General features: G+C 35.9%; 1 protein-coding gene across 3 annotated transcripts in view; it reads right to left on the bottom strand.

Annotated features, from left to right (window-relative positions):
* The window catches only part of LUZP2 (leucine zipper protein 2), a 493,734-nt gene that overhangs the window by 30,086 nt on the left and 445,805 nt on the right, over positions 1–17,843 (bottom strand). For all 3 annotated transcript variants that reach the window (XM_057507481.1, XM_036932720.2, XM_036932721.2), the window contains one exon: positions 5,660–5,752. In XM_057507481.1, coding sequence (XP_057363464.1) covers positions 5,660–5,752 — 93 coding nt within the window. The remainder of the gene's footprint in view (positions 1–5,659; positions 5,753–17,843) is intronic.

Here is a 17,843-nt window from a genome sequence, read left to right as displayed (position 1 = left end):
TTTCCATACTATCCAAAGCCATTTATAGATTCAATGCAATTCCTACCAAGATTCCAATAGCACTTTTTACAGAAAAAAGAAAAACAATCCTAAATTCATATGGAATCACAAAAGACCCTGAATAGGCAATATCATTTGAGAAACAAGAACAAAAATAAAAGCACCACATTTCCTAATTTCAAATTACATTATAATACTGAACTGGGCCTCTATCTTAGACCATGCATAAAAATTAATTTGTAATGCATTAAAGACTTAAGAATAAAGCCTAAAACCATAAAATTCCTGGAAGAAAACAGAGAAAAAAACTCCTTGACATTTGTCTCAGCCATAATTTCATGGATATGATCTCAGAAGCACAAGCAAGAAAAGTAAAAATTAAAAAGCAGGAGTGCATCAAACTCAAAAGCTTCATCAACAAATGAAAAGGCAACCTACAGAGTGGGAGAAAATATTTTCAAACCACGTATCTGATAAGTACTTAATATTCAAAATATATAAGGAACTCAAACAACTCAATAGGAAAAAAACAAACAATCTTGATAGAATTAGAGCAATCCACTATTATAGATGGAGACTTCAACACTCTATCAGTAACTGACAGAGCAAGCAACTGTAAGAATATAGTTGACCTGAACAACACCATACATCCACTGGATCTAATTGACATTTACAGAGTATTTCATCAAATGAGTAAAATACACATTCTTCTTCAAGTCATATGGAACATTCACCAAGACAGACTGTACGGTGGGACATAAAACTCACCTGAACAAATGTAAAGCATGCCATCAGACTGTAAGAAAACTAAACTAGAAATCAGTCACAGAAAAACAGCTGGCTGCTATATGCAACTCTGTGTACTGTTGTTCATGTATTATGTAAATCTAAAACTGTACAAAAACATCTATTATTTTTTAAAAGACAACATTAAGCAAATGGAAAGGTAAGAAACATATAAAGAGAAATGTCTTTAAATCATATATATGGTAAAAGATTTATATCCAGAATCTACAAGGAATCTTACTATTCAATAGTAAAAAGACAAACAACCCAAGAAAAACCTGGAGAAAATATATGAGTAGACATTTTACCAAAGAAAACATATGATTTGTGAATAAGTATATGAAAATACCCCCAATATTGTTAACCATTAGGAAATGAACAATGAAACCTGGAATGAAATTTGACTTTACATACTAGGTTTTTCTTCTTAAACAAAAATTAGTCAATAACAAGTGGTGACAAAGATGTGGAGGAACTGGAACTCTCACACACTGCTGATTAGGATACACAACTGTGCAGCCACTTTGGAAAACCATTCCTTAAACAGTTAAGGAAAAATTTACCATATCCATTTCATTTCTAACTATTTTTTCAAAAGAAATTAAAACATATGTCCACACATAGATATTTATGTGAATATTCATAACATTATTTTTCACACTAGCCAAAAAAGTGGAAGCAATCCCAAAGTTATCAGCTGATGAATGGATAAAGAAACTGTGCTATAACCATACAATTAATCCTATTCAGCAATAAAAAGAACAGACCATTGATATATGTTACAACATGGACAAACCTCAAAATTATTATGCTATGTGAAAAAGATGCAAAACACCATATATTATATAATATATTTATAAAAAGTTTCAGAAAAGGCTATTTTATACAGCTAGAACTAAGGGACTGGGTGAGGTGGAAACAGGGATCAACTGTAAAAAAGGCATGTGGGATTTTATTAGCAAGATGGAAATGGTTGCATACCTTGTTAAATTTAATGAATGATAGAAATATACACTAAAAATGTGTGATTTTTATGGTATGTAAGTTATACCTCAATAAAGTTGTTTTAAAAATTGTCACATTTGGCATAAATAATTTGCTCCAATGCACATTTTTATTCATTCTAGTTATTAAGAGCATGAATCTCTTCTGCAGTAAATAGAAGTAAATAGACAAAAGTTAACTTAAAATTTCTCTTCATGTAGCTTATGTGAGAATAACAATATATTTGTCCCAATCAACCATCATAAAAGTTGGGGTTCATATAAGACTTCATATTTCTTCCTATGTCTTCACTTGATCACAAAGTCCTCTGGAATTCTTCATTTCATACTTTTGATTTTTTGCTCTCAATTATTTGTTATTGGCTTGATTCAGGTTCTTATTTTATCTCACTTTTCTATTTCTAAAATTTCCTCATTCAGTAGTTTCAAGACTTTTGAATTTCATAGAGCAGAAAAACAAATAAAAAAACAAATGTTAATTTTGTCAAGCAAAGGGTACTCAGATCAAAATTTAACTCAACAACTAATATCTATTTTCCTTGTATAAAACTAAGTGGCATTGATTAATCTCTGATTAAAGAGAAGTCTTTCATAAAAAAGCAGACTCAGTATTTAAAAATATACAAAACATGCAGAATATAAATATAAAAAAGTGATTGTATTCATCAGAGCTCTCCAGAGAAACAGAACTAATAGGACATAAACAAAGAGATAGCCATGATACGTCCTCTGTAAGCTCAGAAACCAGGAAAGCCATATAATTCAGTCCATTTCTGAAGGGCTGAGAAGCAGGGGGCTGATGGTGACTTGCAGTCTGAGGCTGAAGGCCTGAGAACTGGAGTGAGGTGCAGAATTTGAGTGTAAGCCTCCGAGTTGGAAGGCCTGAAGCTCAGAAGCTCTGATATCTGGGGACAGAAGATGTATGTACCAGCTCTAAGAGGGAGAGAGCATTTGTTCTTTGTCTGTTTGTTCTTTTTGGGTCCCAATCTTCTTTACTTAGTCTACTGATTCAAAGGCTAATGTCTTTGAAAACAACCAGACACACCCAGAAATAATGTTTTACCAGCTCTCTGGGCATCCCTTAGCCCGATCATGGTGACACAAAATTAATCATTATAAATCCACTCCTTTCAACATGCCACCCACACACTTTAAACCATGCTTAATGTCCAAAGAAAGACAGTACAAAGGTTAGAATTCTGCCTAATATGATACGACTATCCTTCTTACAACAGAAAATGCACTAATCTCTTTCCCAGAAAGGGAGGTAAATTTATTTTGTCTTTTCTTAATGAAATTGTGTTTGGAAACCTTATTTAGATTAAAGCAACCCAAATTGAAGCTTGAGTGTCCAGCATGTTAGAGTCAAGATGAAGGTACTTTCACGCTGCCAAATTGAAATGGAAGCAATACATGTAATGATATCTAACACAAATTAGAATATTCTGGATTAATTTAGATACGCTGAGTAACAATAATTCTCATAGACCAAAGATCCTCCCACCTTCTTCCTCTAAGGTGGAAGCAGGTGGCAGAATTTGTCTATTATCACTGGGGAATCCTAGAAAGGGACTATAGAGCTATCCATGCTTAAGATTAATCATATTCTGGGCGTTGTAAATTGGGGTCATGATAGCCCACTAGTTCTCCCATGGAGAACTTAGCAAGAAATGAAATCACACATCAGCTTCCTGATTAGTTTCACATTCCTACATCAGTACTGATCTTATATATGGTTACATAATAAACAACGGATTCTGGGATGGATAATCAATACTTACTATCAAAAGTCATAGTACACTATTCCATCACTACCATTATGCAGCCTTATTTAGGTACTACCCTCTTTAAAATGCAAATATAACAAGTAGCAGAAAATCTATTATTAAACAATACACTAAGGCATCATATCTTTTCTAAAGCAATGTTTCCAAATTACAGCTCACAGACCATCTCTGCCTCTGAGTCATCTGGATTGGGAAGCAGATTGTCAGGTCCATGTTAAAAATACACAGGTTACCCTTAGTCTTATTTATTTAAATTTCCTCAGAGATTTTTCAGAATATCTAAAAAAATGTTAAAGTTCCCTACATGATTTTTTTGATTATTTACATGTGAACTACAATGTTAGTGAAACTAGCCTGCACACAAGAATCACCTGGAGAATTTTAAAAAATAAAGAGAAGTAATGTCTAGACCCCACATACCAAGATGCTGAGCTAATTTTTCTGATGTTATTCTTGGGCAAGAGTACTTCATAGGAAGTGTGCAGGTGATACCATTGTGAGGATGAGGTAAGAACTACAGGTCTAAGAAAAGTGGGCCAGAATACAACTTTTGGGAACTAAGTAAAAAGCACATAACTTTTCAGGTTTGCCTCCAATGGGAACATTTTTTGTGTATTTTGTAAAGTCCCAGTTTCTTGTCCTTTCAGATGCTTTGGTCACCTCATTACAAGAACGATTTGCTCAAGGCACACACACATTAGTACAGAGGCAGGTAAAAGGCAATTTAATTCCTCCTAAGCCAAGGGCACAAAGCAGGCCCTTTAAGGATCAAGCCTGCGTGTTACTCATAAGGGTGCAGTCTAGAAGCTTCCAAGATTTTTTGTTTGTTTTATTGAGATATAATTGGCATATAACATATTAGTTTTAGGTGTACAACATAATTTTTTAATATTTTATGAAAATACATATAGAAATAAAAACAATGTCCTTAAAATTAAGCCAATGGTCTTATCACTTAATTGGATACAAACTTTGAAACTTTAATTACATCACTAATTCAAACTAAACTCCTTAGCTTGGGAATCCAGGAACCCTCACACTTAAGTCTCAAATTAACTTTTTTAGGCACATATCCCACCACTTTCTGCACTCTGTCCCCTAGCCATATTATTCTGATATTTTCTTATCTCTGCACCTTTGCTCATGCTGTCAGAAACCCATCTGTCCTTCACACTACAGCAAAAATGTTCCTTCCTACCCAAAACTTTGACTTCTTCCTCCTTTAGCGGTAATCTGTAGGGTATTTAATTTCTATTTCTCATTAACCTTATTATGTTCTAAATTGTATAGTTTTGGTACATGTTTATATAAAAAATTGAAGTCAAAATTGTTGAGAAATAACTATTTCTAAATTCACTTTGGTAGCCAAGAGAGGAAAAAGAAATCGACTTGGTAAACTCACATTTCTATTCTATCTTCTGTCCTTGGATGTAGCCTGATTTCTTTTCAATCATGAATAGTTTCAGAAGACACTTTCTACTTTATTCACCAGACTGAAACCTAACTTTGAGTCAGATCAATACAATTGTTATCCTGTGATATTTCTCTAATCCAGATATAAAAGATCTGCAATTGTGCCAAATTTTTAGAATTAAAATTTCATTATACACATTATGAATAAAAAACTTCCAGGTTTCATATTTTCATGTTAAGAATCTCCCTTTTTCTAATGTTATGTTTATAATGCTGGGCTTATTTGCTGTATGGAGAAAATACTATGGAATCACATCCTTTGGGGTTTTATTTGTTTTTTTCTGTTTTTTTTTTTTTTGTAATATTTTAACAGCTTTCTGTCATGTGATTGTGGGAATGCACATTGTTCCTGAGCATGTGGTTATCCTCTTACCTCCTTGGCAACTAAAGTTCACAGCACTCCTTAAGAGTCTGGTTACATTTCCTAAAGGAACACCTACCTCACTTATCTCCAACAAACACCTGCTTTTTCAAATTTGAAAGTACCATGCTTAGACAGTAGATATTACATATAAATTAAAGTTTCAATGGCAAGAACTAGGATGGTTACAATGCTTATACCCTTATTTTCATGTTGATGATGTTAAAACCACTTTAAGTTAATCTTACGTTTTGAGAATTGCACTCAGGAGTACTCAGATATTCTTCCTTTTTTGTCTCAGCTTCAGAGCTCTCATTGCTTACAGGAATCTTCTGTTGAGGCTTGAAAGAGAAAGAGAGATTGGATCAGCAAATAGATTCATATGATTATTGTAAAATATGATACAAGGGCAACATCACACTCAAAGGTAAAGAATAAAATGGAAATTAATATATATATCAGAGACCTTGAAACTGTACCTTAAAAATGCTTAACTTTGAAATTAAATAAGATAAATTCTATTCAGTTTTATATTAGTGATGTCTAATGGGATTATTTTTCCTCTGGAAATTTTCATTTCTTGCATAATAAGCTTTATTTTAAGTATCCTTGTTCCTCAAAAAGCAGGAATCCTATCTTTTATCTTTATTTTAACCCCAAATATATCTGAGAAATAGTATGTATATACCTTATTTTCTTGAGAAAGAAAATGTTTTGTAATATCTCACTGTAATTTACATGGAGGATTATATTCACTCCAATGCCTCTCTAATCAAGCACTGCTTTTACCTCTGGAAACCCTAAATGTTATCCTAAACTTCATCTTCTTAGGAACACTAATAAAAAACAAAAAGGGCAGTTTTCCAGGGTTCTGGCCAGGGGAGGTTATGCCATAATTAATATGTAAATATCTCTATAGCTCTAAGGTGATCCACTCAGATTTGTGCTTCTTGGACAGAGCTGACTTGCCTATGCTTATGTTCACCAGTCTGTGAGGGTGTGAACCTGCATATTTCTTTATTTGCTTAGATCTTCATTAGGGCTCTCCCTCCATAGTAATCTCCCAAGTTGCACACAGATCCACTGCCAGATGTGGAGTCAACATGAAACTTATCAGGACCCCCAGGTGGCACCAAGAAGACAGGTTTGGTGTATAACTCTGAGAAGTTTCAAGTCCTTCCAGTTTCTGCCCTGACCGCCACATTCCTTTGCCAATAGTATTTAATAACCCATCTGTAGGCTCAAGGGGATAAGGCAGATTTGGGAAAGGTACGCTACCTTCTTGTTGGGCTGCCATTCTGATGATAAAGCTTTCTCTGCTTCAAACCTGGTGACTTAGAGATTGACTTACTGTGCATCAGACACAAGAATTGGATTTGGAGGTTCAGTAACAGGTACCATTTACTATAGTATTGATTAAAAACTAAAGTCAGTGAACACTAACTTGTTTGGATCTGAAACTTAAATCTCAGTGGATCACAGGGAGGGGAAAAAGAGGATTTTAAACACACACCAAAACAGACACTCAGGTCTGGTCTGGTCAGGGTACACAGGTTTTCTGCATGTTGCTTTCTGTACAGCACTGGCCTGGTTTTCCACAGGCAGTTATATTCCTTAGCAGAGGAATATTCTTAAAGAAATGATACTTTTATAAAAATAAAAACCAAAGATACTTAACAAAACTAGTAGAATAGTAAATGAAAAAAAAGGTAAATAAACCTAGTAGCATATTAGAGAAACAATAGACAATAAAGCATCACTGTTGACTAAAATAGTTCCTATAATAAGACAACCAAATGTTCAGTTTACATGTAACAGTAAGTAAAGTAAATAAATTCTTATTTCTTTATACTGAAAGTTTAGCTTAGTTGTGTGAGATCCAAGAAGATACTGTTTTCCCCATCCCTATTCCTTCGTTTTCTCCTGTTCTTCCTTATTCAAGACCCTGTCTTCTGACCTCCTTTATCTATCTTTCCTGGGAATAGAAAAGAACATTAAATTGGAAAACACTATATCTTTGAATAAGTCAGTACTCTGTGTAATATGTTATTGGTGGGAATAAAGAGAAAGGTATTATTTTTGTCTTTGTAAAATTCACACAATCTGATTGTTATTTACATCATTAGCTCTAATATAAAGAAGATTAAGAGAGGAGGGCACAAGCAGAGTTGTATGTATTTTGAAAGAATGGAAGTCAAAGTCACCTGGAATAATAAGAAAAGCCAAGATGGAAAGGGTTATCTTTAAATGGGGCTCTAAATGATTAAGGCCAGAATGAGGGAGTACATCCCAGGTGAAGGAAACAATATAAGCAAAGATATGTAAGGAGAAGAATCAGTTGCTGGCCTGTTGGTTTAGAGTGGAGCAGCAATCATGAGAAAAATGCTACAAAGCAGGAAGAGGATCCCAAAATTAAGCTAAAGAGTTTGCACCAAATGTAGTAGCCAAATGGGAGTCCATTGGATATTTTAAAGCAGGCCTGTGACATAGCAAGAGCCTCTGTCAGTGTGGTGTTATGGAAGTAGGTAGGCAAACATGGAACAGAAGAAAATTAGGGTAAATAAATCAAGAAAGGAGCAATAGAAAATGACCAGTTAGATGGTAGCCAAGGCTGAACTGAAGTGTTAATTCTGGCAATAGAAAAATGGGCAGTGGCTGCATGCTGAGAGCAAAGATTAGAACCTACAAAATTGAAAAATTCTACAGAAATAGAGATACCTGGAAAAATGGTAGGTTTGTAGCAAGGAGGGTGATTTTTGTATTGTAGATAGAGAGTTTGAAAGTACTTGGGACTTTTCAATAGATAAGCAGTATTGGATAGCAATGTTTAAAAAAATAAATTAACATGAATCAAGATAGCCATTTAATCTAGTTAAAATGATAGGAAATCCACCACTTGTCTTCTCTTACATAATTATAGATTACAGATAGTTTGAAGAAACAGGTTAAAAAGAACAGGGGAAATAAATAAACACTAATAATGAAGCAGAGTCTCCCCTGGCATTCACAGTAAAGACCAACACTGAAAAAAAAGACATAAAGAATAGAATAAATCACATTAGCCAGCATGGAGAAATTTTAGTGTATGTTGTTTTGGTTGAACAATCAAATCACTGAATAAATAGTACCAACATACCTTTATAAACTTTTTTTTAGGCTATTATAGCATTAAGAGAAATTGAAATATAAAACTTACCCATTATTCTAGCAATAACTATTTTTATTTTTCAATGTTGTCTTCCTGTCTGTGTCCAAGTCAGCATGCATTAATATTTTGCATAGTCACATAGTCACAATTATAGTGCCTATGTAATTTTTTATTGTTTTTACACATTTGACATACATGCTTTATACATCTTAAGGATAAATCTAAGGATATATCTATCCTTTACATGTCTAAAAAATATTTCATAGAATGAACTAGCAAAAATGTGTATTATGGTTATAGGTTTTGATTTTTTTGAATTTTAGGTCATATAGATCAATATTGTGAAGAACAGCAACCTTCCTCATACCAGCCTACATGATAACTCATATAATACTAGTCATTGGTTTTTAAATGTCTGACTCTCCTTAAAGGCTGGAAATCCCTGAAGGAAAGCTATCATGCCTTATTCATCATTGCATCCTTTGAAGCTAATACATATTTTGCTCTCAATAAGCTTTGTTTGTTTTTATTTTTTCATCATTTATGATATATTTCTTAGGATAAAAAGAAAATAAAAATTAAGGATCAGTACTGAATCAAGAGGAATGGGCATGTGGGTGGTAAATGACAGAATTTCCAGAATCTCCTGTTGAAGTTTTCTAAAGTGTACCCTGTGCTCATATATTACACACTGGGGGGATGTGGTGTGACAACTTCTGTACTTATACTGAAGTCATCTCAATTTTGCTTTAGGAAAAAAAATACATGTATTAATAACTTTTAACAACTGGGGAAAATTTTACATCATTTCACCAGTGTGAGCAAAAAAGCATGAGAAGTTAAATTACTTTAAATACAAAGCATAGTAGTTAACTGAAAAACAGTCTGCATTTAACATAGACATGTAATCCTTATTACAGGTCTCTGCTGTCAGTCAGATGGTTCCTTGTGGAAAGAAGCTTATTGAGTCTGATAAACTAACAGAGAAGGGGAACTGACTTTGGGGAGAGATAATGCATTTTGGAATTAAAGATGTAGATTCGATTATGATTCTGGATTGGCACATAAAAAACTGGGGCCTTGATTAAAGATGGCAGCATAAGAGGAGAGACAGAAGCTTCCTCCGAAAACTGGATATAATTAGAAAATTTAATTGGTGCAACTAATCCTGAGAGAGCAACAGGAAAGAGGAGGGCATCGGACTGCACACACCTGGAGAAAAGAGCAGGACTCAGCCAACAGGGTAACGCACCAGAGCTGTGGCTCTGCGGGACCCGAACCTTTCCCCCACCCCAGCTCACCAGCAGGAGGAAGAAAAATGAAGCAGGGAGGGAGTGGAAGGCTTGGGACTGCTGAATACCTAATTCTGGAGATCTGCTCTCAGAGTACAAACCTACATTTCATGGTGATTTCATGAGATTCGCATGACTACTGGGTTGGAAAGTTAATACAGGCAGAGTTCCTGGGGAGACTGGGATTCCGGCTGCTTGTGGAAAGCAGGGATCCATATCCAGCTGCTCTGGGACAAAAACTTATACCTGTTTGACCGGCCCACAGGTGCAGGCAGTGGACACAGGCACAGGAGCCAGGAGGCCAGGAACAGCTCTTTCCTACCCACAGTACCGCTCCGCTGTAACCCCTGACATTGCTTCAGGGGCTCAGCAGCTCCAGTGTAAAGCTTCTGGACACTAGAGGGCGCCATATACAAACATGAAACGCCAAAGGAACCTTGCCCAGAGTAAAATTGTTAATACAACTCCTGAGAAGATTTAAATGATATGGACCTCATGACTCTTCCTGAAAGGGAGTTCAAAATAAAAATCATCAAAATTCTAATGGAGGTACAGAAAGACATCCAAGAACTCAGGAATGAATTCAGGTCAGAGATCCAATCGTTAAAGAACACGATGGAGGGTATTAAAAGCAGGTTGGATACAGTGGAGGAGAAACCAGAGAAGAGGAATACAAAGAAGCTGAGGCACAGAGAGAAAAAAAGGATCTCTAAAAATGAAAGAATATTGAGAGAACTGTCTGACCAATACAAGTGGAATAATATTCACATTATAGGGATACAAGAAGAAGAAGAGAGAGAGAAAGGAATAGAAAGTGTCTTTGAGGAGGTAGTTGCTGAAAACTTCCCCAATCTGGGGAAGGACATAGTCTCTCAGGCCATGGAGACCCACAGATCCCCCTACACAAGGGACCCAAGGAAGACAACAGCAAGATACATAGTAATTAAAATGGGAAAGATCAAGGATAAGGACAGACTGTTAAAAGCAGCCAGAGGCAGAAATAAGATCACATACAAAGGAAAGCCCATCAGGCTAACATCAGACTTCTCAGCAGAAACCTTACAGGCCAGAAGGGAGTGGCATGATGTATTTAATGCCATGAAACAGAAGGGCCTGGAACCAAGATTACTTTATCCGGCAAGATTATCATTTAAATTTGAAGGAGGGATTAAACAATTTCCAGATAAGCAAAAGTTTAGAGAGTTTACCTCCCACAAACCATCCCTGCAGTCTATTTTGGAGGTACTGCTGCAGATGGAAGTGTTACTAGGGTTGGATAGTTGTCACCAGAGGTAGTAAAATCATGGTAGGGAGGTTAGAGCAGCTGATTGTGAGGCAAATGCAAAATTAAATTGACTATCCCCAAAGTCAATCAAGGGATAGACAAAAAGTACAGAATTTGATACCTAATATATAAAGAATGAAGGAGGAAGAAAAAGGAGGAGAAATAGAAAAGAAACTTTAGATTGTGTTTGTAACAGCATACTAAGTGAGTTAAGTAAGACTTCGATAGTAAGGAAAGTAACCTGGAACCTTTGGTAACCACGAATCTAAAGCCTGAAATGGCACTAAGTACATACCTATCGATAATCGCCCTAAATGTAAATGGACTGAATGCACCAATCGAAAGACATAGAGGCACTGAATGGATAAAAAAGCAAGACCCATCTATATGCTGCTTACAAGAGACTCACCTCTAACCCAAAGACATGCACAGATTAAAAGTCAAGGGATGGAAAAAGATATTTCATGCAAACAATAGGGAGAAAAAGCAGGTGTTGCAGTACTAGTATCAGACAAAATAGACTTCAAAACAAAGAAAGTAACAAGAGATAAAGAAGGACATTACATAATGATAAAGGGCTCAGTCCAACAAGAGGATATAACAATTATAAATATATATGCACCCAACACAAGAGCACCAGCATATGTGAAACAAATACTAACAGAAATAAAGGAGGAAATGGACTGCAATGCATTCATTTAGGAGACTGCAACACACCATTCACTAAAAAGGACAGATCCACCAGACAGAAATTAAGAAAGGACACAGAGGCAATGAACAACACACTAGAACAGATGGACCTAATAGACATCTATAGAACTCTACACCCAAGGCAACATGTTACACATTCTTCTCAAGTGCACATGGAACATTCTCCAGAATAGACCACATACTAGGCCACAAAAAGAGCCTCAGTAAATTCAAAAAGATTGAAATCCTACAAACCAACTTTTCAGACCATAAAGGTATAAAACTAGAAATAAATTGTACCAAGAAAGCAAAAAGGCTCACAAACACATGGAGGCTTAACAACACGCTTCTAAATAGTCAATGGATCAACGACCAAATTAAAGTGGAGATCCAGCAATATATGGAAATAAATGACAACAACAACACAAAGCCCCAACTTCTGTGCGACGCAGCAAAAGCAGTCTTAAGAGGAAAGTATATAACAATCCAGGCATATTTAAAGAAGGACGAACAAACCCAAATGAATAGTTTAATGTCACAATTATCAAAATTGGAAAAAGAAGAACAAATGAGGCCTAAAGTCAGCAGAAGGAGGGACATAATAAAGATCAGAGAAGAAATAAACAAAATTGAGAAGAATAAAACAATAGAAAAAATCAATGAAACCAAGAGCTGGTTCTTCGAGAAAATAAACAAAATAGATAAGCCTCTAGCCAGACTTATTAAGAGAAAAAGAGAATCAACACACATCAACAGAATCAGAAACGAAAAAGGAAAAATCACAACGGACCCCACAGAAATAATAAGAATTATTGGAGACTACTATGAAAACCTACATGCTAAGAAGCTGGAAAACCTAGAAGAAATGGACAACTTCACAGAAAAATACAACCTTCCAAGACTGACCACGGAAGAAACACAAAATTTAAACAAACCAATTACGAGCAAAGAAATTGAAGTGGTAATCAAAAAACTACCCAAGAACAAAACCCCGCCAGATGGATTTACCTCGGGATTTTATCTGACATACAGAGAAGATATAATACCCATTCTACTTAAAGTTTTCCAAAAAATAGAAGAGGAGGGAATACTCCCAAACTCATTCTATGAAGCCAACATCACCCTAATACCAAAATCAGGCAAAGATTGAACCAAAAAAAAAAATTACAGACCAATATTCCTGATGAACATAGATGCAAAAATACTCAATAAAATATTAGCAAAATGAATTCAAAAATATATCAAAAGGATCATATACCACGACCAAGTGGGATTCATCCCAGGGATGCAAGGATGGTACAACATTCGAAAGTCCATTAACATCATCCCCCACATCAACAAAAAGAAAGACAAAAACCACATGATCATCCGCATAGATGCTGAAAAAGCATTTGACAAAGTTCAACATCCATTCATGATAAAAACTCTCAGCAAAATGGGAATAGAGGGCAAGTACCTCAACATAATAAAGGCCATTTATGATAAACCCACAGCCAACATTATATTGAACAGCGAGAAGCTGAAAGCTTTTCCTCTGAGATCGGGAACTAGACAGGGATGCCCACTCTCCCCACTGTTATTTAACATAGTACTGGAAGTCCTAGCCATGGCAATCAGACAAAACAAAAAAATACAAGGAATCCAGATTGGTAAAGAAGAAGTTAAACTGTCACTATTTGCAGATGACATGATACTGTACATAAAAAACCCTAAAGACTCCACCCCAAAACTACTAGAACTGATACCGGAATACAGCAAAGTTGCAGGATACAAAATCAACACACAGAAATCTGTGGCTTTCCTATACACTAACAATGAACCAATAGAAAGAGAAATCAGGAAAACAATTCCATTCACAATTGCATCAAAAAGAATAAAATACCTAGGAATTAACCTAACTAAAGAAGTGAAAGTCCTATACCCTGAAAATTACAAGACACTCTTAAGAGAAATTAAAGAGGACACTAACAAATGGAAACTCATCCCATGCTCTTGGCTAGGAAGAAATAATATTGTCAAAATGGCCATCCTGCCCAAAGCAATATACAGATTTGATGCAATCCCTATCAAATTACCAACAACATTCTTCAAGGAATGGGAACAAATAGTTCAAAAATTCATATGGAAACACCAAAGACCCCGAATAGCCAAAGCAATCCTGAGAAAGAAGAATAAAGTAGGGGGGATCTCACTCCCCAACTTCAAGCTCTACTACAAAGCCATAGTAATCAAGACAATTTGGTACTGGCACAAGAACAGAGCTACAGACCAGTGGAACAGACTAGAGACTCCAGACATTAACCCAAAACATATATGGTCAATTAATATTTGATAAAGGAGCCAATGGCATACAATGGGGAAATGACAGTCTCTTCAACGGATGGTGCTGGCAAAACTGGACAGCTACATGTAAGAGAATGTAACTGGATCACTGTCTAACCCCATACACAATGTAAATTCAAAATGGATCAAAGACCTGAATGTAAGACATGAAACCATAAAACTCTTAGAAAAAAACATAGGCAAAAATCTTTTGGACATAAACATTAGCGATTTCTTCATGAACATATCTCCCCAGGCAAGGAAAACAAAAGCAAAAATGAACAAGTGGGACTATATCAAGCTGGAAAGCTTCTGTACAGCAAAGGACACCATCAATAGAACAAAAAGGTACCCTACAGTATGGGAGAATATTTTCGTAAATGATAGATCCGATAAAGGCTTGACATCCAAAATATAGAAAGAGCTCACGCTCCTCAACAAACAAAAGGCAAATAATCCAGTTAAAAAATGGGCAGAGGAGCTGAACAGACCATTCTCCAAAGAAGATATTCAGATGGCCAACAGACACATGAAAAGATGCTCCACATCGCTAGTCATCAGAGAAATGCAAATTAAAATCACAGTGAGATATCACCTCACACCAGTAAGGATGGCCACCATCCAAAAGACAAACAACAACAAATGTTGGCAAGGTTGTGGAGAAAGGGGAACCCTCCTACACTGCTGGTGGGAATGTAAATTAGTTCAACCATTGTGGAAAGCAATATGGAGGTGCCTCAAAATGCTCAAAATAGACTTACCATTTGACCCAGGAATTCCACTTCTAGGAATTTACCCTGAGGATGCAGCACTCCAGTTTGAAAAAGACAGATGCATCCCTATGTCTATTGCAGTACTATTCACAATAGCCAAGAAATGGGCGCTACCTAAGTGTCCATCAGTAGATGAATGGATAAAGAAGATGTGGTACATATACACAATGGAATATTATTCATCCATAAGAAGAAAACAAATCCTACAATTTGCAACAACATGGATGGAGCTAGAAGGTATTATGTTCAGTGAAATAAGCCAAACAGAGAAAGACAAATACCAAATGATTTCACTCATCTTTGGAGTATAAGAACAAAAGAAAAACTGAAGGAACAAAACAGCAGCAGAATCACAGAACCCAAGAATGGACTAACAGTTACCAAAAGGAAAGAGACTCGGGAGAATGGGAGGGTAGGGAGGGATAAGGGCGGGAAAGAAGAAAGGGGGTATTATGATCAGCATGTATAATGTGGGGGGTGGGGGAAAGGGGAGGGCTTTGCAACATAGAGAAGACAAGTAGTGATTCTACAACATCTTACTATGCTGATGGACAGTGAATGTAATGGGGTTTGTTAGGGGGCCTTGGGGTAGGGGATAGCCTAGTAAACATAATGTTCTTCATGTAATTGTAGATTAATGATAACAAAATTAAAAAAAACTGGGGCCTTAGGTAATTTATACAACTTTGGAGGGCCTCTGTTTCCTGCTGCCCTGCTAAATTAGGTCAAGAATACCTAATTGCCATGTTTTGTTGTTGCTATTTGTTTCTTTTGTTTTGTTCTGCTACTTGTTTTAAAGCAATTTTAAGCTTACAACAAAGTTAAAAGGAAGGTACAGGGATTTCCCACATCCCCCTGTTCCTAAGTGTGCACAGCTATTAACATCCCTCACCAGAGTGGTGCAAATATTATCAAGGATTAACCTACATCAACTCATCTTTACCCCCTGACATCCACATTTTACATTAGCGGACACTCTCAAAGTTGTAGATTCTATAGATTTGGATGAATATATAATAACATATATTCATCACTATATTATCACACAGAGTACCTTCACTGCCCTAAAACCCTGTGTGCTTTGCCTATTCATCTCTACCCTCTTCACCCCTGGCAACCACTGTTTTTTAAATTTTCTCCATAGTTTTTGCTTTGTCAAAGCCTCCTTTAGTTGGAATCGTATAGTATGTTGCCATTTCAGGTTGACTTCTTTCAATGAGCAATATGCATTTAAGGTTCCTCCATATCTTTTCATGGCCTATGGCTAATTTCTTTTTAGTGTTGGCTAATAGTCCATTGTCTGGATGCACCACAGTCCAGGACCAGATGACATTTTGAAGAATTAATACCAATCCTTCTTAAACTCTTCCAAAAAACAGAAGAGGGGAAAATATATGTCATTCATTAATATACAATTTTCAAAACTGAGTTAATGCCCTTCTATTTCTGTGTTCACAATTCTAAAAAAGTCCTGTTATACTTCAGCATGGAATTTGTCTTTGATCACCTCTTCTTTCTCACTTAAGGAACTTCCTGAATAATGGCTGTAACTTGAAGGGCCAAAGGCTTCTGGCATTCTGGTTCTCTCTAGTTCTTCAGCATCACATTATTTGCCAAAGTTAGATGACTGCTGACAGGGAAAACAAACCTTCTTATGGGATTCTGTATAATAGCATTATTTCTAAATAAGAGTCAACAAATCATTTCCTAGAAACTAAATAGCTGACTGGATTCTTAAAAACAAATCTTCGATTTTGTTTAAATCTCCATTTGGTCTAATGTGAACAGAAACTGTCTGTGATCAATAGTATAAATAAGCATTATTCTAACTGTCAAAAATGATTTTTTTATAGGACTTCCTTGCAGCAACCTCAGGGAATTCAGTGTTATCTGCATAAATCACCTGCTATCCTCTGTGCTTTTGTCAATTTGCTCCTTCTATCCCAGTTTGTCTTCCTCCTTGACTCTACAGTCGTGAGTCCTACCAGTGTCACTTGTCCCTGCTTAATCACTCCTTCCTTCATAAATACTTCCTAAAGACTGAGGCAGGTATGATATCTCTGATTCTCAGGGAGTGAAAAAAGATGAAGCAACATTTAATAATATTTCCGGAAGAGGAGGTATGAGAGTAAAGTTTATCTTAACTTTATGATATACCTTCATGTCAACAGTAATAAAATATGAAGAAGAAAAAGGTGTATTAGAATCTCCATTTTTGCAGAAAAGAAAATTGAAGCTCAGACAGACTCATTTGTCTGAGGCCATAATGTTACTAAATTTGGTACACTAGCTACTGTATGACTTTCCTACTGCTATCATAACAAATTATAGCACACTTAGTACAGTAAAACAACACAACTTATTATCTTACAGTTCTGTTGGTCAGATGTTTGACATGGCCTCAGTGGATTAAAATCAAGGTTTCAACAGGGCTATCTTCCTTTCTGGAGGCTCTAGAGAAGAATAAAATCCTTTCCCTTTTCCAGCTTCTATAGCCAACTCACATCTTCAGCCACAAGATCCCAGCCTCTGTCTCAAACTCAGTGATGTTGTTTCTCTCTGTGGTTTCTGTCATCTCAACTCCCTGGTTCTACTCTTCTTGCCCACATTTAAGGTCCTTTGTCCTTACTTTGAGCCTATGCTAATAAGCAAAGTTAATCTCCCTGTTTAAAATCAGCTGGAAGGCAACTTTACTTCAATCTACAACCTTAGTTCCCACTTGACAGGTAACCTAACAGAATCCACCATATATTTCTAAATTAAAAATACGCATGTATAAATAACTCATACATCTAAGAGGAAATGAAAATGTACTTTAAAAAATATACCTAAATTGGATTTCAAATAAAAATGCCATATTTAAATGTTTAGAATGTAACTAAAATAACCCTTTGTAGGAAAATGTATAATTTCAACATTCTT

The sequence above is a fragment of the Manis pentadactyla genome, chromosome 9 (genome assembly GCF_030020395.1).
Source record: "Manis pentadactyla isolate mManPen7 chromosome 9, mManPen7.hap1, whole genome shotgun sequence".
NCBI classification, from domain to species: domain Eukaryota; kingdom Metazoa; phylum Chordata; class Mammalia; order Pholidota; family Manidae; genus Manis; species Manis pentadactyla.
This window is presented reverse-complemented; position numbering and strand designations above follow the sequence as displayed.